We start from the raw sequence: 14,717 nt of genomic DNA, 5'->3' as shown, positions 1-14,717 counted from the left end.
CACCGGCGCTCGCCAGTTTCCCAGCCCGTATACACATACAGGCTTGGGCTCAGATAAAATACGAGATAGAAATCACCCTCACAAAATCCAATACAAGCTGGTTGCTTTACAGATGCCCCGAAATATCAGGTAGCCAAACTAGAGTTGTTTTGTATAAATAATGAAATCTAGACTTCTCTCCAAGATCCACCCACTCGAGCTACAAACGGGACTCTCCTGTTATCAAAACAAACTGAAAACCCCAACGCTTCCCCCCAGCAGTCGGGCAAGCTCCAGTCGGGTCTAGAAAGTGTGTGTTCACTATCAGACAGCGCTAGCCACTGTAGCTAGCTAGCTAACGATGGAGGGGAGAAGCGGGGTTTCATTCATGAAATATGGATCTGTGTTATCCCTGTTTGTGGTTCTGTTAGCTTACTGGTTCCGCTCACCCCAGAATGCAGGTCTGGACGACCGGCTCGACACCGTCCTGTCCTCTCTGCTCCGGGCGGAGAGCAAAGTAGGGATGAATAACGTCGCCAGACCAAAAGTAGCCGTTGGTAAGTGCAAGTGGAGTGAGCTAACGTTAGCTAGCCTAACCTCAGATGGATTCTGGGTTAATAATGTATTAGGCCATGAATGAGAAGCCACGAAATTAGCTGACGTTAATGCTAGTTAATACAGACTAACTTAATCCTTTGCTTTCATTTGCTAATCAGGAAAAGTGAGAAAAAACATTGAAAGTTGATTGCTAACGTTGCCCAATTTAACGTTTTGGTTGATGCATGTTTTTTAACCCAACGCAAACCAAAAGAGGGACAAGGGAAAAAAAGCTTCCTTTCAGTTTTTTTAAACTGATAGTAGCCAAGACGTTTTCTCAGTGAGTGCACACGTTATTAAGGAACACTTGCTCTGTCAATGAAATAGACTAAATGAAAGCTAGGAGCTCTCATTCTGAAATATAAGTCAGGGAGGTGTAATTACATGAAGGTGAAGAGAGACAGGTTAAAGAAGGGTCATTGAGACAAATGAGACGTGTGTGTGTGTGTGTGTGTACACACCATGTCACACACCATTTGGTGACAATTTCATTCACAAGACAATTTCAAATGCCTAGGAGCTCCCAGTCACCAGATCTCAGTCCAACTGAGCATCAGTTAAGAGCTGGAACAGTCTATTCCAGGAAGAGATCCTCCACCAGCCAACTTCAAGTTTCAAGTCTAATTGTCCCACCAGGGGACAATTTGTCTAATTGTCCCACCAGAGGAAATGTTGTTGCACTCAGGAGACATACAAAAACCATCATAAATACATAGCAAACATTACTACACTAACAAAAAAACGATGAAAATACGTCACATTAAACACAGTGAGTCACAAACTGAACATGTGCAAGAGATAATTTCAAATTCAAAAACTTGACACAACTGCCAGCATCCCTGTGGAGCTCTTTCAGCCCCTGACAGAGTCCAAGCCCTGTCCTAAGGGCAAAGAGAAGTGTGTATAAATATTGGGAAGGTGTGCCTCTTATTTTGTACACTGACTGGATGAATTTAAATGGTGTAACTAATGTCTGCCTTATGCCATTAGTATAGATAATAGCCTCAGTGTAGCAAGTCCTGCTTTGATTTCAATGATAGAGCATTAATACGGCTGTGGTGTTTAAGAATAGAACTGGTTCACTGGTAAAATAGTGAGTGTCTAGTAAATTTTGGGTTGTACTATCACTGTAGCCAGTGGACAAAAAATGTTAGTTTTCGGCCCTGGATCATGGCTTAGATATGTTGTCAGCCAGTTTATCAGTTACCTAGTGATCAAACTGGACTTAGTGTCTTGTCTCTTGGTCTAATCTTCACAATGTTATCCTTTGGACCTGGATACAAACACACAAACAAGCAGCAGTGTTGGACAGATATGGTATCTCAACCTTTACTCAGTTCAGTAACAGTCACAGCCATGCTGTCACACCTGTTTCTCTGCAATTATGTAAATATGTCATAATAATCATTTCCTCTGGCATTTAAAGCTTGGTATAATAACTAGTATTTGGCTAGTTACATCAGATCCTTTTGTATTGCTAATAGTAGGAGCTTCAGGTGGGAATGAGGGGTTTAAGGCTCCTGCAACACACAACAAACTTTAGCAGCAAACACTGGGCTGTTGACACTCATACAGGAGCCAAAAGTAAAGAAAATGCACCATTGGTACTCAGTGACCATATGGCAGCAAATCATCCAATATACACGGGGCATTTTATCTTTTCATTTAGTCAGAAAAAACTCTTAGATAGGCCACCTAAGAGTTTAATAGTAAGGGATAATCCTGCCTCCATGTCAGGCTCGCTTGGGTTAGCCCCACTTGGCACTGCTGTTCGGTTTCAGGCCTGGGAGAATACAAACCAGTGTGAGGGCTGATTGATTTCATCTGAACTCATAAATATGTTCGTAATGTGGAAATGACATGAAAACCAATGCTACGCAAAGCATGCCTAAATCAAGCTCCCATCAAGGAAGTCAGATATTCAAAACCTATTCAAATGAGTGTTGTGCTCCGATCTTTTGCCTCAGCTTCTCTCACAGGTAGCCTACACATGCAGGCTGCGTGGGGCTTGTTGCACTGCATGTTGGCTCTTATTCATGCTGAACTGACACCTGGACTGATCTGAAGTATCGCAGCACTGGCTGTGGTAGCTGTGTGTTGAGACAGATCTTTCATCCAGCAGCCAAAATTAAATCCAAGCCTCAAATAATTGGTGACCTGCCAAAGTGGCTGGTAAAGTTGACTCATCAAGTTTTCTAGCTGGAGGTTGTGTGGATTTCTCTCTGCTCAGTTGAGTTAATGGCAAATTGGCATTGCGGTTCCATCTGTTCTGTTATAACTACAATGTGTACCCAGGTGATTCACAAGATGGCTCCGCCTGTTTTTCTCCCCACCCCCTTTCCTCTCCCTCTCTTCCTCTAGGTCATCCAAACCCCCATCCTCACCCTCTGTTGGCCCTCAGATTTTGGGTAGTAGACTTGCTACTGGACTGGTTTTTATTACTTAATCATCTTCCTCTCTCTCTCCCACTCTTTCTCCCTGCAGGTTTTGGTGGTTGTGTGGACCTGATAGTGGACGGTGTGTCGTTGCTGAATAAGATCGGCCTGCCTCCCACCGACCAGCCCCTACATCATGACTACATAGATAATGCTCAACAGCTGGCTCAGAGCTTCGCCTACTTCTTCGCACCGGGAGCTGCTGCAGAGTAAGTGTGTGTGTGTGTCTGAATAAGGGTTAGGATAAGAGTTAGCCATCAAGTGGTTATTTATTTATTTTAAGATTTATTTGGCAGGGACAGTACACATCAATCAACATTTTAGTTCACACTTCAATGTAAATGTGTCAGAGTTAGCCAAGAGGCTAATGTGTGTGTGTGTGTGTGTGTGTGTGTGTGTGTGAGCTATGTAGGAGAACTGTATGTGTTGCTTGAGAAACAACCAAGGACAAATTTAAAGCTGTTGCTGCATTACACCCCTCAGGCTCTTGCACTCGTGGCTCATTCTCTCTCCCTCACACACTCCTTCTCCCCCACGCACACCCACATTCCACCGTGACGAAGGAGGGGGGAAGAGATTGTTTGACGTACACAAATACAAATAAACACATATATAAATAAACACAACCACACATTTGCTCACTTTTTCTTCACACAAAATAGACTGACCGAGTGAAAGCTATGAGTCCTCAATACCTTTGCTTTTGTTAATGCTACTGTGTCTTTTTCTCTCTTTCTCGCTGTTGGTGTTTATCATTTAGTTGTTTGACAGCCCACGCAGATCATTAATGATTTATGCTGTTGTACTCCTCTTCCTCTCTTTTGTCATTCTATCTCTCCATTGTCTGTCCTCATATTTGATACCATTGATGACTGCTCCTGTCCTGGGCTTAGTGCCTGTGAGAACAGCACCCTTGCCCATTGTGTGGAACTAACACCTAAAGGCAACAGGCTGGCAAGCTCACCATGGAGAGAGGGGGGAAGGGAATATTATGTGTGTTTGAGAGGGAGTGAATGAGGAATGCTGAAGAATTTTGTTTTATAATCTCCATCAGACACAGCACCCAAGCCTCTTCCAAATTAGAATGTATTCTTATTTGATTCTTTGTGGAATTTGGAAGAGCAAATATTTTAAACATTTGCCATTGTGGCCACTCAATCAATACACTGTCACTCACAGCATATGTAAATTCAAATCAATAAAACAGCAGTCTAATCAAAGCACTTGTCAACAAGCCAATGGTTACAACTTTATCCTTTGACTTGCAATTTTCCTCAGTTGTTGCACATTTATATCAATAAATATTGGAAAATGCAGAAAGCACATTGAAATTATTCAATAAGATGCTTAATGAAGTGTTTTTGATCATAATAATCAAAAACCGGGACTGTTGGAACAAAGGCAGCACTGGATTGGACTATGGTTAAAGGGGGTTATAGACCTGTACTCTAGCTTGTGCCAGCCTTCGGTGTAATTAAGTTTTCCAGAAACATTTTCACTCTGATCTTGAAGTCATTCCATAATTTGTTTATTCAATGTGCTGAGTGAATGATTGGTAAATAACCCTTTACATTGGATTAAGTAAATAAAACATCATAGTAGTTTAAACTATATTTCCCCAACAGTAGGCTATCTGTCACTGCAGCTTGTGGCCCATTTGTTTATCATTTTCACCACTTACCTGAGCTGTATTTAAGACTACATGGAATAAATGTCCACCAGATGACCTGCCTGTGGCTGTCCAGTGCAGACCAGGTCAAGCTATATGTTTAATAGACCAAAGTATTGGGACAACGTGAAATGTGCTTACCGTATTTCCTCTAATATTGGCCCGGGCCTTTATTTACCTCGACTGCAGAGGGTACCAGGCCTTTATTGGAAGCAGGCTTATATTAGAGACAGGCCTTTATTTCTAATTCCCTCTGTTTGATAAGTATATTTGCTCATATTTTAGTACGACGCCTCCTTGTTTTCTGATCTGCTTCTGTAGGGGTACGTTAGGTAGACGTTTTTTTGTTACTGCAATGCATTACGATAATTAGGGTAATCGACGACAGCATGCTCCAGAGACTTCCGCCGGCCGAGCCGTGTTGTGGCATACTGCCATCTTGTGGCACTTGTATGTTACTACAAACTACAGTTACATGTATAACAGGCGCCAGGAGTTTACCGGTATCCACCGTTGTTTGCATGTAAGATGAAGCTAACTGAAGTTAAAGTAGAATCTATACAATTATATTATATCGCCGTTTATTTCGATGCGCGAGCTCAGTCCACCTGACAGCCCTCTGTTCTGTCCTGTCGGCGGCATGGAGGTTTCAGTGCGCCGAGGGCTTACTGCCGACCATGGATGTATTAGCTGCCGACGCTTCGAGTTTCCCGGGGACACGGTTCCGGCCAGTGCCGATAGCTGGGCGCCGATTTGTTCCCGGTGATCCGGCCGAGATTTCGGCGGGGTCCCGACGCCGATGCGTCACCGGGTGTCCCCGATAGGTACGGGCCGTGGGCGCGGTGGAGAGGACAGCGGCGGAGAGAGGAGACGGACACGGTCCAGCCATATACTAGGTTTTGACCTAGTCTTGTTTCCTTTGTTTTTTCCCCCGGCCTTTATTTGTTCGTGTCGACCACGGCCCCGGCCATTATCGGAGACCCGGCTTTTAATTGACTACCGGCCACTATTAGAGGAAATACGGTAGTTTAGCGTTCCCAGCGTTCAGTTCATGTGTATGACAGAGTGACAGAGAGAGAGTGAGAGAGATACTGTGTATGAGTGTATGTGAGATACAGATGAAGACAAGCATGTGCCAGGACTAATCTTAAATCTACCGGATGCTGAAGTTTATCCAATCAGGCTAATCTCATAAAATAGCACACAGTCTCTAGTACTGGCCTATTAGGATTAGTATATGTGTTCGGCTGCATGTCGACTGGGAGCCTCTTTTTTTTACAACACTGGTTTCTTCTTGTTATTTCCTATAAGAAGGATGCACTGTTGAATGTTCCCGGCGGCACTGAGAGCTGAGCATACTTAGAGCAACAAGCGCTTGAAGTGAAAAATACTTGAGCTTTTATCAGAAGGCTGCCGTTGTTCAAATGGTATTTCGAGAGTCTCGTAGCAACAGGATGTGCCATGATCTGCGTCTGCTGGTCACTGTGAGGTGTAATAGAGGTGTTCAGTGGACACAGGGCCTTAATGATGTTTTGCAAGTTGTCATTTTTATTTATCCACTTAACCTATTACCCCTTTGCTTTGTCACTTTCTCCTCTGCTCTCCTCTCTTCTTTCCTTCATTCTCTCTTCTTCCCCCACCCTCTTTTTTTTTCTCTTCCCTCTCGCCTCATTGTCTCTTGACTCCCTCCCAACCTCTCAGCCCTCTCCCCTCTCTCTTCTGTCCTCTCTTCTTTACTCTTCCTATCTAATTTTTTCCAGAATCTACTTTCTACTTTACCCTGTCTCCTCCCCTTTTCTCTTCTTGCCTCCTCTCTTCTCTTTTCTCAGGCACTTTTTTCTTTGCCCAAGAAGACGGACTTGTTTTATGGCATAATTATATTTCTTGGGAAAGTTAAAGATACGCTGACGTGTCAAAGGCAGCTTCTCGCCAAAATGTATCAAGAATATAATTTGCAAATAGTAAAGGTGTTGAAAGTATTTTTTTGTTTTATCCAGGTAAAGTTGTATGAAAATGCATTTCAGCAACACCGTGCTTCACACACACACAGTTCCACACACTGCCCAGTACAACCAGTCTATTGCCCCACTGAAACACCCAGGTGTTGAGTGCCTTGCTCAAGTGATCCTTGACAATATTGTTGTTTTTCTCAGCCAGTCTAGTCATCATGGATTTGATTGAGCATCTTCCAGTCACAAACCAGCTCATGTAACTTTTAGGCTCCCTCCAGCTGTGCATAATTCTACAGAAAACTGTTAAACATTCAGATGCCTGCAAAGACAGACTACACAGAATTTAAATTGGTATTTGAAAGAATGAGTGTGGCACTAGATGCCTTGATGACATAATGACACAAGTAAATGGGTCATTTTCTTATGATGAAATTGCAACTGGTGGTGTTTAAAACCGATGTTAATTACATCTCTAAAGCTCCAGTCTTTCACTTATAACGTTGTTTCACCATTTTCCTCTTTTCCTTTCCTTCTCTTGCAGGCGTTTTGTGATGAACGACACCCTTTTTAGCGAGCTGGTTGAGGCGTCCCGTGAGTTGCCTGGCAACAGGTGGTCGGTAGGCGGTAATGCCCCAGTAATGGCTGGGCGCATGGCAACCGAGGGATGTGACGTGTTGCTAGGGGGAAGCTTCAGCCCCGACTTCACTGATGTCCTGTCCCAGCACATCACAGGTACAGACACAACCACGCACAAATTTTGTCATACTAAGATAAAATATCAAGTGTATGTCATCAAAATAAGTCTCTTCTCACACACTTATTACCTTCCTGGATCCCTCTCTCCCTCATCCTTTTTACTTCACTCTCATCATCACCCCCCTTCCTTTTGTCAATCCTCTTCTCCTGTTCCTTCCCTCTCTGCCTCCTCCATCCATCCCTTCCCTTCCCTTGGTTTTTCAATCTTTCTCTTTACTCTTTCATCCTTCCATACCTTCTTCCTCACCTACCTCTGTCTCTCCAGTGGCAGGTAACATAGTGGAGGAGCCAGACATTCATCTGATCCTGGAGTATCCATCTGGGGCCAGCTGGGGGCACTATACCTCTCGCAGAGCCAACAGGTGTGTGTTTGTTGAGCATCTTGAGGGGATCTGAGGAAGAAAATCATCTGTATGTGTGTGTTTGTATGCACATAGCTGTTTGCAAGTTTATGTTTATATATTTCAACACCATGCACCGTAAGTTAGATTCAAATAAATATTTTTGGGTAATGGACACCTGGGAATATATATGTAAAAACTCTGTAAGGTTCTAATATATTTGAAGATGGATTTAAATAATTCATGTGAAACGTGTGTGTGTGTGTGTGTGTGTTTGGCCTTGCTTGTGTTTGTGTCCTCTAAAGGTACATAGTCCATAGTGATGACCATAACCCCTACCTGGCCTCCATGGAAGACTTTGCTGAGAAACTTGGTGACTTTAATCCAGATCTGCTGGTGGTGGGTGGGCTGCAGATGATGGACAGCTTCCCCTTCCAGTCAGGTGAGAGGAAAATGGTGACATAGCATTTCAGTTGGTGCTAATTTGGGACTTCAGCATTAGTGTTAATTTGCCACACGGCAAATGAGTGCAATGGGTTAGCACTGAATATTTGCATTTTTTCAAAATGCCACAGTTTTCATTGGTTTTTCACTCAACCCTGTTTGGGTTTGCTGACATATAAAAGGTAGGTAGAGGAAAATCACCGGGTTCTGAATTGAGGTAAGGATTTGAGATGATTGTTAATGACAGTTTCCCAAAGATGAGAAACTCAGTATTCTGATTTATACTTCAAGGCCAAACAAGGCTGGCTAGAATGTCCTCATTATTTATGTCAATTTCACCCAAAGGTATTGGGCCAGTGAGTTAGCCTTCTTTGCTGTTGAATCATCTAGAGAGTAATATTGATTTTCACATTTAAAGCAAAACAAGAGAGAATCTGCTTTTGATTATGGGTTTTTCTTCACCTCCACACTGAAGCAAGTTACACCTGCCAAAAAACACTGATCCAATGTTTATACTTTTTTCTGCTGATCTTTTGTATCTTGTTGCCTATGAAGATTTTTCAACTCCAACAAAGTTTAGAGCAAAAGGTGTTTTTAGTCTTGTATTGATTTGGCCCCTGGCTAGCCCAATTTGGGGAGCTGCTGTGGAAAGTGACATCCTATCATCACCAGTGATGCCATGTCAGTCTGGTGCTGAATTTGGCTCGATCCAAGCCTACTTTTACAATGAGTGGGAGAGAGTGAGAGCCTGAGAGAAAAAGATGTTTTGATATTGAGAGAAAGAGTCACTCTGTGTAAGTGAGTGATTATAGCCTGCCGCTGTGACTGTTGATTTAATCACAGTTTGTGTGCGTGCATGTGTTATCATGCTGGCAGGCAGGCCATGACTAACTTCCCATTCGCCACCAGACTGTTTGGATAGCAGATCAGCTCTGTCTTATTTGATCCAACATATTTGAACAACTGTCCTTTTTCTGTCTGTCTCTCACTCAATCCCCTGTTCTTCCTCCTCTCTCTCCCCATCTTTCCTCACTTCTTCTCTTTCCCTCCCTCTCCCTACCTCTCATTTGTCCCCCACTTGTTCTGTTGCGGCCTTTCTTTTGTCATCTCTCCCTCCCTGTTTTTTCTAATCTCTACCCTCTTCCTCACTAATCCCCTTTCTCTCTTCTGTCCTCTTTTTTCCTTCACTCCCTATTCTCTCTCTCCCTTTCTGCCTTTACCCCCTTCCTCCCCTTTCTCTCTTCTCTCCAGGTGAGCGTGAGGCTCTCCTCTCCCGCCTGGCCACCCTCCTGACCTCCTCATCTCCACGGATTGGCGTCCATTTTGAGATGGCCAGTTTCGTAGAAGAGGACCTAATGGAGGACCTACTTCGCCTTGTCATCCCCCATGTATGTATGACTGAACAAATAAACACATTAATTGATTCATATGTGGTGCTTACAATGACAAGAGACTGGAATGATTACGCAGTTACAGGGGAGAGAAAATATATGGTCTTCCTGGCAAAATGGAAAAGCAGGTAGTCTAATTTAAAAAGGCACATAATGACTGTGAAATATCTGTCAGTTAGTTTGAAACTAGTCATTTAATCAATTTAATCATTTGTTTAAATGTCAGTAAAATTCATCTAATGGACATTTGTAAACAACTTGACTTTGACTCAACATTAATAATCTTTTTAAACATATTTGCCTGAATGAGTGCAGCATATTTAGGTGCATTGTTTTATTTTGTACATCGCTTTCGCATCCCTTTTGTATGTTAGTAGTGTCCTCTAGCTGTACTGCAAAGTGGAAAAATTACCCTTTTCTTTCAGAAGTAGTGGACAATGATGGTAAGAAAACTGCCACTACTGCTAAGGACAATATAAAGTAAATATAATGTGGCAATTTCCTCAAAAATTGTTTTAGAAGCTGCAGTAGAACCAAACTCAGGACCAAAAGCAGAGGAGACACCTACACCAGTGTGTGTGTGTGTGTGTGTGTGTGTGTGTGTGTGTGTGTGTGTGTGTGTGTGTGTGTGTGTGTGTGTGTGTGTATTTGCGTTTCTGACTTTCTTCTGATTTTATTACATGCATGTGGGTTTGCATGCACACACTATTGTGTATGTGTGTATGTTTGTGTAATTTGTCCAGTAGAGTATGTATATCTTCAGTTTTATGACTCTGTCTGATTCTGCTCCCCCAGGCGGACTCTTTAGGGATGAATGAACAGGAGCTTCCCAACCTCCTCAGCCTGCTTAAAGGCTCCAATGTCACGGTGCTGTCCGACCCCAACCCCCGCGTGGCTACCGTCCTCGACCAGATGAGGGAGCTCTATCGCCTCGTCAACCAGCGGCACCAGGATGCTCAGGACACCAGCGGGGAAAGTGACACAAAGCCGCTGACCCGGCTCCACGTTCACACGCTGGCCTTCCAGGCCATGATTGTGACGCGCGGCTCTCAGTGGAAGAACACCATGTCGGCCACCGCCAAGGCCTCGCTCACAGCTAACCGCCATGTCTGCGGCTCTGCCGACATCGACCCCAGCAAGGCGCGGCTCATCATGGACGACTCGTTCTCCGTTAGCCGACAGGAGGGCAGCCAGCGTATCCCTCTGCAGGAGACCAGGCCCGTCAGTTGTTGGGACGAGGTGGACTACCAGATCTGCGTGGCACCGGTGCTGGTGTGCACTGAGGTTTACCAAACCGCAGGAGGAGGGGACAACATCTCAGCTGCTGGACTGGTGCTGCAGATCTAGTGAAGGAAACTGAATGGTCTATCTGTGTATGATGCTAACTAGATGTTAGCAACCAATGTGGCTGTGGAAACTGACTTGATCTAGGTATGACGCAAAATGGCCGTTGGTGGCAAAATCAGCTACTGCTAGTGGTAGGCATCAGGCTCATGCCAGCCACGCTCGCAGCTAATGCCCAGGAGGAGTATACAAGGAAAAGTGATTGATATCACTCATAGGAGTCAGATGTTGGGGTACAGTGATTTGGTAGTCGGGTTAGACAACTTGGTTTTGAATACATGGGCTCAGCTATCAGCTGGATTTTCGAGGCATATAAAACAAAGCAGGGCAAAGCTTGTGCAATCCAAAATAGCAGTTGTGTAAATTGAGCAAAGTCTATCCTAACCAGCCTTACTATAGTAAATTCCCAGTGAACACACACATTCAATACCCCCAACACCTCTGCCAAGTCATTGTAGTCCATCCTCTGATTGGTGATTTTAATGACTTGTCCTTCTCTATTTCTCCAAGGCAATGTGAGCCTTTGGGAGAGTTAGCCTTGAGTCTGGATGAGATAAAGAGGGACAGGCATGGATAAAGTCATACAGACACCAGATTGTGTCATTACTGAAATTGCTGAATGCCACAAACAATTGTCCCCAGTTTCTTGATGGAATGTTTATTAGCTGTTGTCACCTATTTGGAATCTACAGTTCCAACCAGCAGAGCTTTGGCTGTCACTGCTTTGCAACAGCTGTAGTTCCAGATGGAGCCAACCTGAGGCCTAGAAAAGTTACAGGCCGCCAGTGCCGCAGCTCTTTCAGTTGGAAGGCTCTACCCCTCCTCTTCCCTCTCCTATCTCATTCCACTCTCAAAGGTAAAGGACAGTTAAGCTAGATGGCTAGAAACCTAGCGAGGGTTTGGAGCATCTCACAGACTCCTGAAGTGATCAGCTCCTGTCATCCAGATGGAACCTTCCCATAACATGTGAACAATTAGCATTCTGGTTTTGGTTTGATTTGTTTTATGGCATAAGAGTGTCATTCCTCTGTGTTTCAGTTGCAGTGCAATAGTACAAAACCAGTGTCCAGTGACCACTTTTGTAGCTGAGTATGATGTCGCAAATTTCCCCTCTACCTCCATCCTCCTTTTCCTGCCTTTCTATCCTCTATTCTCTGTTTCCTTCTTATTTCTCCCTCTCATCTATTAACCTGTGTTTGATCCGTCTCTCTTTGCACCATCTAAAGCTCTTTAAGGACCAAATAAGCAGTGTGGACTGTCCCAAACAAGGGAGATGGGACAGGGAGAAGTCTGTCTGGCAGCTGGTTCTCACGTTCTATGGCTGGATATACTGGAACAGAAAGTCAGAATTTTTTTTTCTTTATAGTTTTAGGTGTTTTGCATTATTGAACAACACGGTTGAGAAAGAGGGGTTAGCATGCAACATGACATTGTGAGCTTGACTTGAACCCATGGTGTCACTCATGATACATGATGCACCCCTCAGTCCAACGTTTAGCCATGTTCAGCCTTCATCTCAGTCACAGTAGGATTAAAAGACAGACTTCTAAAATCCAGCTCATAAAAAAGTTCCACATACTGCCTGTGTGTTTGTGTTCTGCTGGTGGTCAGGCCCTGTCCCAATGCCCATTTCACTTCACACACACTCATCCCAAAGCCACTACTTTGTGAATTCCTTTCTCTCTTGAAGTAATATGGAGATAGTATGTAGAGGGGGGCGATGTCATTGTCCCGTTCAATTCCTTTCAGGGTTGGGATCAGTTCCATTTGATACTGGCCACTTCAGAAAGTGACTTTTAATAAAACTAAATAAATAAACAAATAAAAAAAATGTTTTAACTACATTTCTTTACTGAGGGGGTTGGGCTTAAATGGGATTGATGCCAAGTCTGACTCCACTAGTTTCTCCACTAGTTTTCTCACTACTAACAAATCAAGCATTCCATCACTACTCCAACTTCTCAATTATTCTCCACTCAGAATGAATGATGTTCTTCAAAAGTACACCTTGATTTTTAAGTTGAGTATTTTCGCTCACCTACACAATTTATCCAGCACGTCATTTTGTTACAATGCAACTAGGATCAGGTCAAGAAAAAACACTTAAAAGTAAAGGTATCCCTTAAACTGTTGATGCTGCTCTTTGATTATGCTGAGGACAAATGAGTCCTCTTTTTATTCTTTCTTCTGAATTTGAGTATTTAGTAAAAAAGGGAATGTTTAGTTTTAATGCAGTGTGATTCTTTTCTATCAGGCTTGCTTGTCTGTTTTTTGATTTTCTGATGTCTTTATATTCCTGCAGTGATTGGAAGCCAGGAATAACGGGTCTTGTTTTTACTGTGAATTGAAACTGTTTAGAGTAGAACTTCAGCATGCGCTCATGCTCCGATAGAGAGCTGCTTGTGTGTGCTGCATTATCACATAAATATCTAAGTTATAGATATCGCATCATGTCATCCATGTTCCAAAGCTGTGTTTAACTGTTTCATGCATGATGTCAAATTGTGTATTCAATGCAAGATCACTTAAGATAAAATCCTATGCTGATAAAAGAACCATTGCTTTATTATTTTATTTTCTGGGTTCATCTATGTAATTACGTTCATAACCAGCACAGCATGGCAGCAGACTTGGGCAAAATAGTTTTATTTGAAGCAAATATTTGATTTGTTATCTTGTAAGTGATGCAAGCATTTTGGGGGCGAATTTCCAGCAAGTTCCATCAAACTCTCAAGTGTGTAAAACATTAAGACGTAATGTAATTTTATCCAGGTATTGGCAGTTATATGGGCTGTTGTCCACCTATTTACTGACTCTGGGACGACGCATCATGACAAACGGTAGAAAAATTTCATTTGTTTGACATAATTGTTATGTAGTGGAGAGTGACAGGGGAAATGGGAGGGAGAGGAAGACAGGATGACATGCAACATCAGTTACAGACCAGAAGATTTTGAGCATTGTATATAATCAGCACTTTAGTCCACTGAGCCCCAAGGACAGTCCTGAACCCAAGACACTTCTGACCAGTGCTGTGGGATCATTACATCACAGCTGCTTTGTCACAGCCGCATCAAAACTCTACATGACAACTGCCTTTTCCTTTCTTCTCTCCCCCATTATTTGCTTCTTTTGTCCGAACCACAAATGATCTGTGGACAGTTGCAGAATCTGTGTATTCTGCAACTGTTGTGAAATTAATTTGAACTAATCTCTAACTTTGCATTTTAAACCACAGCTAAAAAACCCAAAACACAGCTCCACAGTGCAAACAGCTGTGTCATTACATAGTGAATGTTGCTCGTTTTCATCATGTTGCTGATTTCTACTCGCCTGTTTGTCCATTGGCTTCACTCCAAATCCTCCCACTGTAAAATAAATGGCCAGTTTCTATTCCCTTCTATTTCTGATGTCACCAATTGATCAAGATCCATTCAGTGTACAAAACATTAGGAACATATTCCCAATATGAGTTGCATCTCCTGTTGCAAAACTGATGTTTTACTTGTCTGAATTCCACCATTTTTAATTTTAGAATAAGGTATTATGTATCGGACCAAATGGAAGAACAGTGTGTCTGTCGCAGTGACCTTGAGAAAGTGTGTGGCATATCAGAATATTACCCATAACTCTGCAACACTTTGTCCACTCATCATGAAACTTGATGCCCATGTTGAGGACAGACATGCAACCATGTCTAAGTCATTTTAAAATGGATTAATGGGGGATGCCACAAATGTCAAAAATTTCCATCTCAAATTTGTCAGTCAGATGTTTAATTGGTGAAATCAGGAAGAGATCATAGCGTT

The 14,717-nt window shown here is 43.0% G+C and overlaps 1 protein-coding gene across 1 annotated transcript; it reads left to right on the top strand.

The window, feature by feature from the left end:
• The first annotated feature begins 312 nt into the window (after nucleotides 1-312).
• Nucleotides 313-14,395, top strand: adpgk2 (ADP-dependent glucokinase 2). The gene is made up of 7 exons (XM_071909430.2): nucleotides 313-536; nucleotides 3,061-3,220; nucleotides 7,174-7,364; nucleotides 7,654-7,750; nucleotides 8,035-8,171; nucleotides 9,425-9,561; nucleotides 10,360-14,395. The coding sequence occupies exons 1-7, from the start codon at nucleotides 341-343 to the stop codon at nucleotides 10,909-10,911; spliced, it is 1,470 nt and encodes a 489-aa protein (XP_071765531.1). The 5' UTR covers nucleotides 313-340; the 3' UTR covers nucleotides 10,912-14,395.
• The last annotated feature ends 322 nt before the right edge of the window (nucleotides 14,396-14,717 follow it).

The sequence above is a fragment of the Centroberyx gerrardi genome, chromosome 1 (genome assembly GCF_048128805.1).
Source record: "Centroberyx gerrardi isolate f3 chromosome 1, fCenGer3.hap1.cur.20231027, whole genome shotgun sequence".
NCBI classification, from domain to species: Eukaryota; Metazoa; Chordata; class Actinopteri; order Beryciformes; family Berycidae; genus Centroberyx; species Centroberyx gerrardi.
This window is presented reverse-complemented; position numbering and strand designations above follow the sequence as displayed.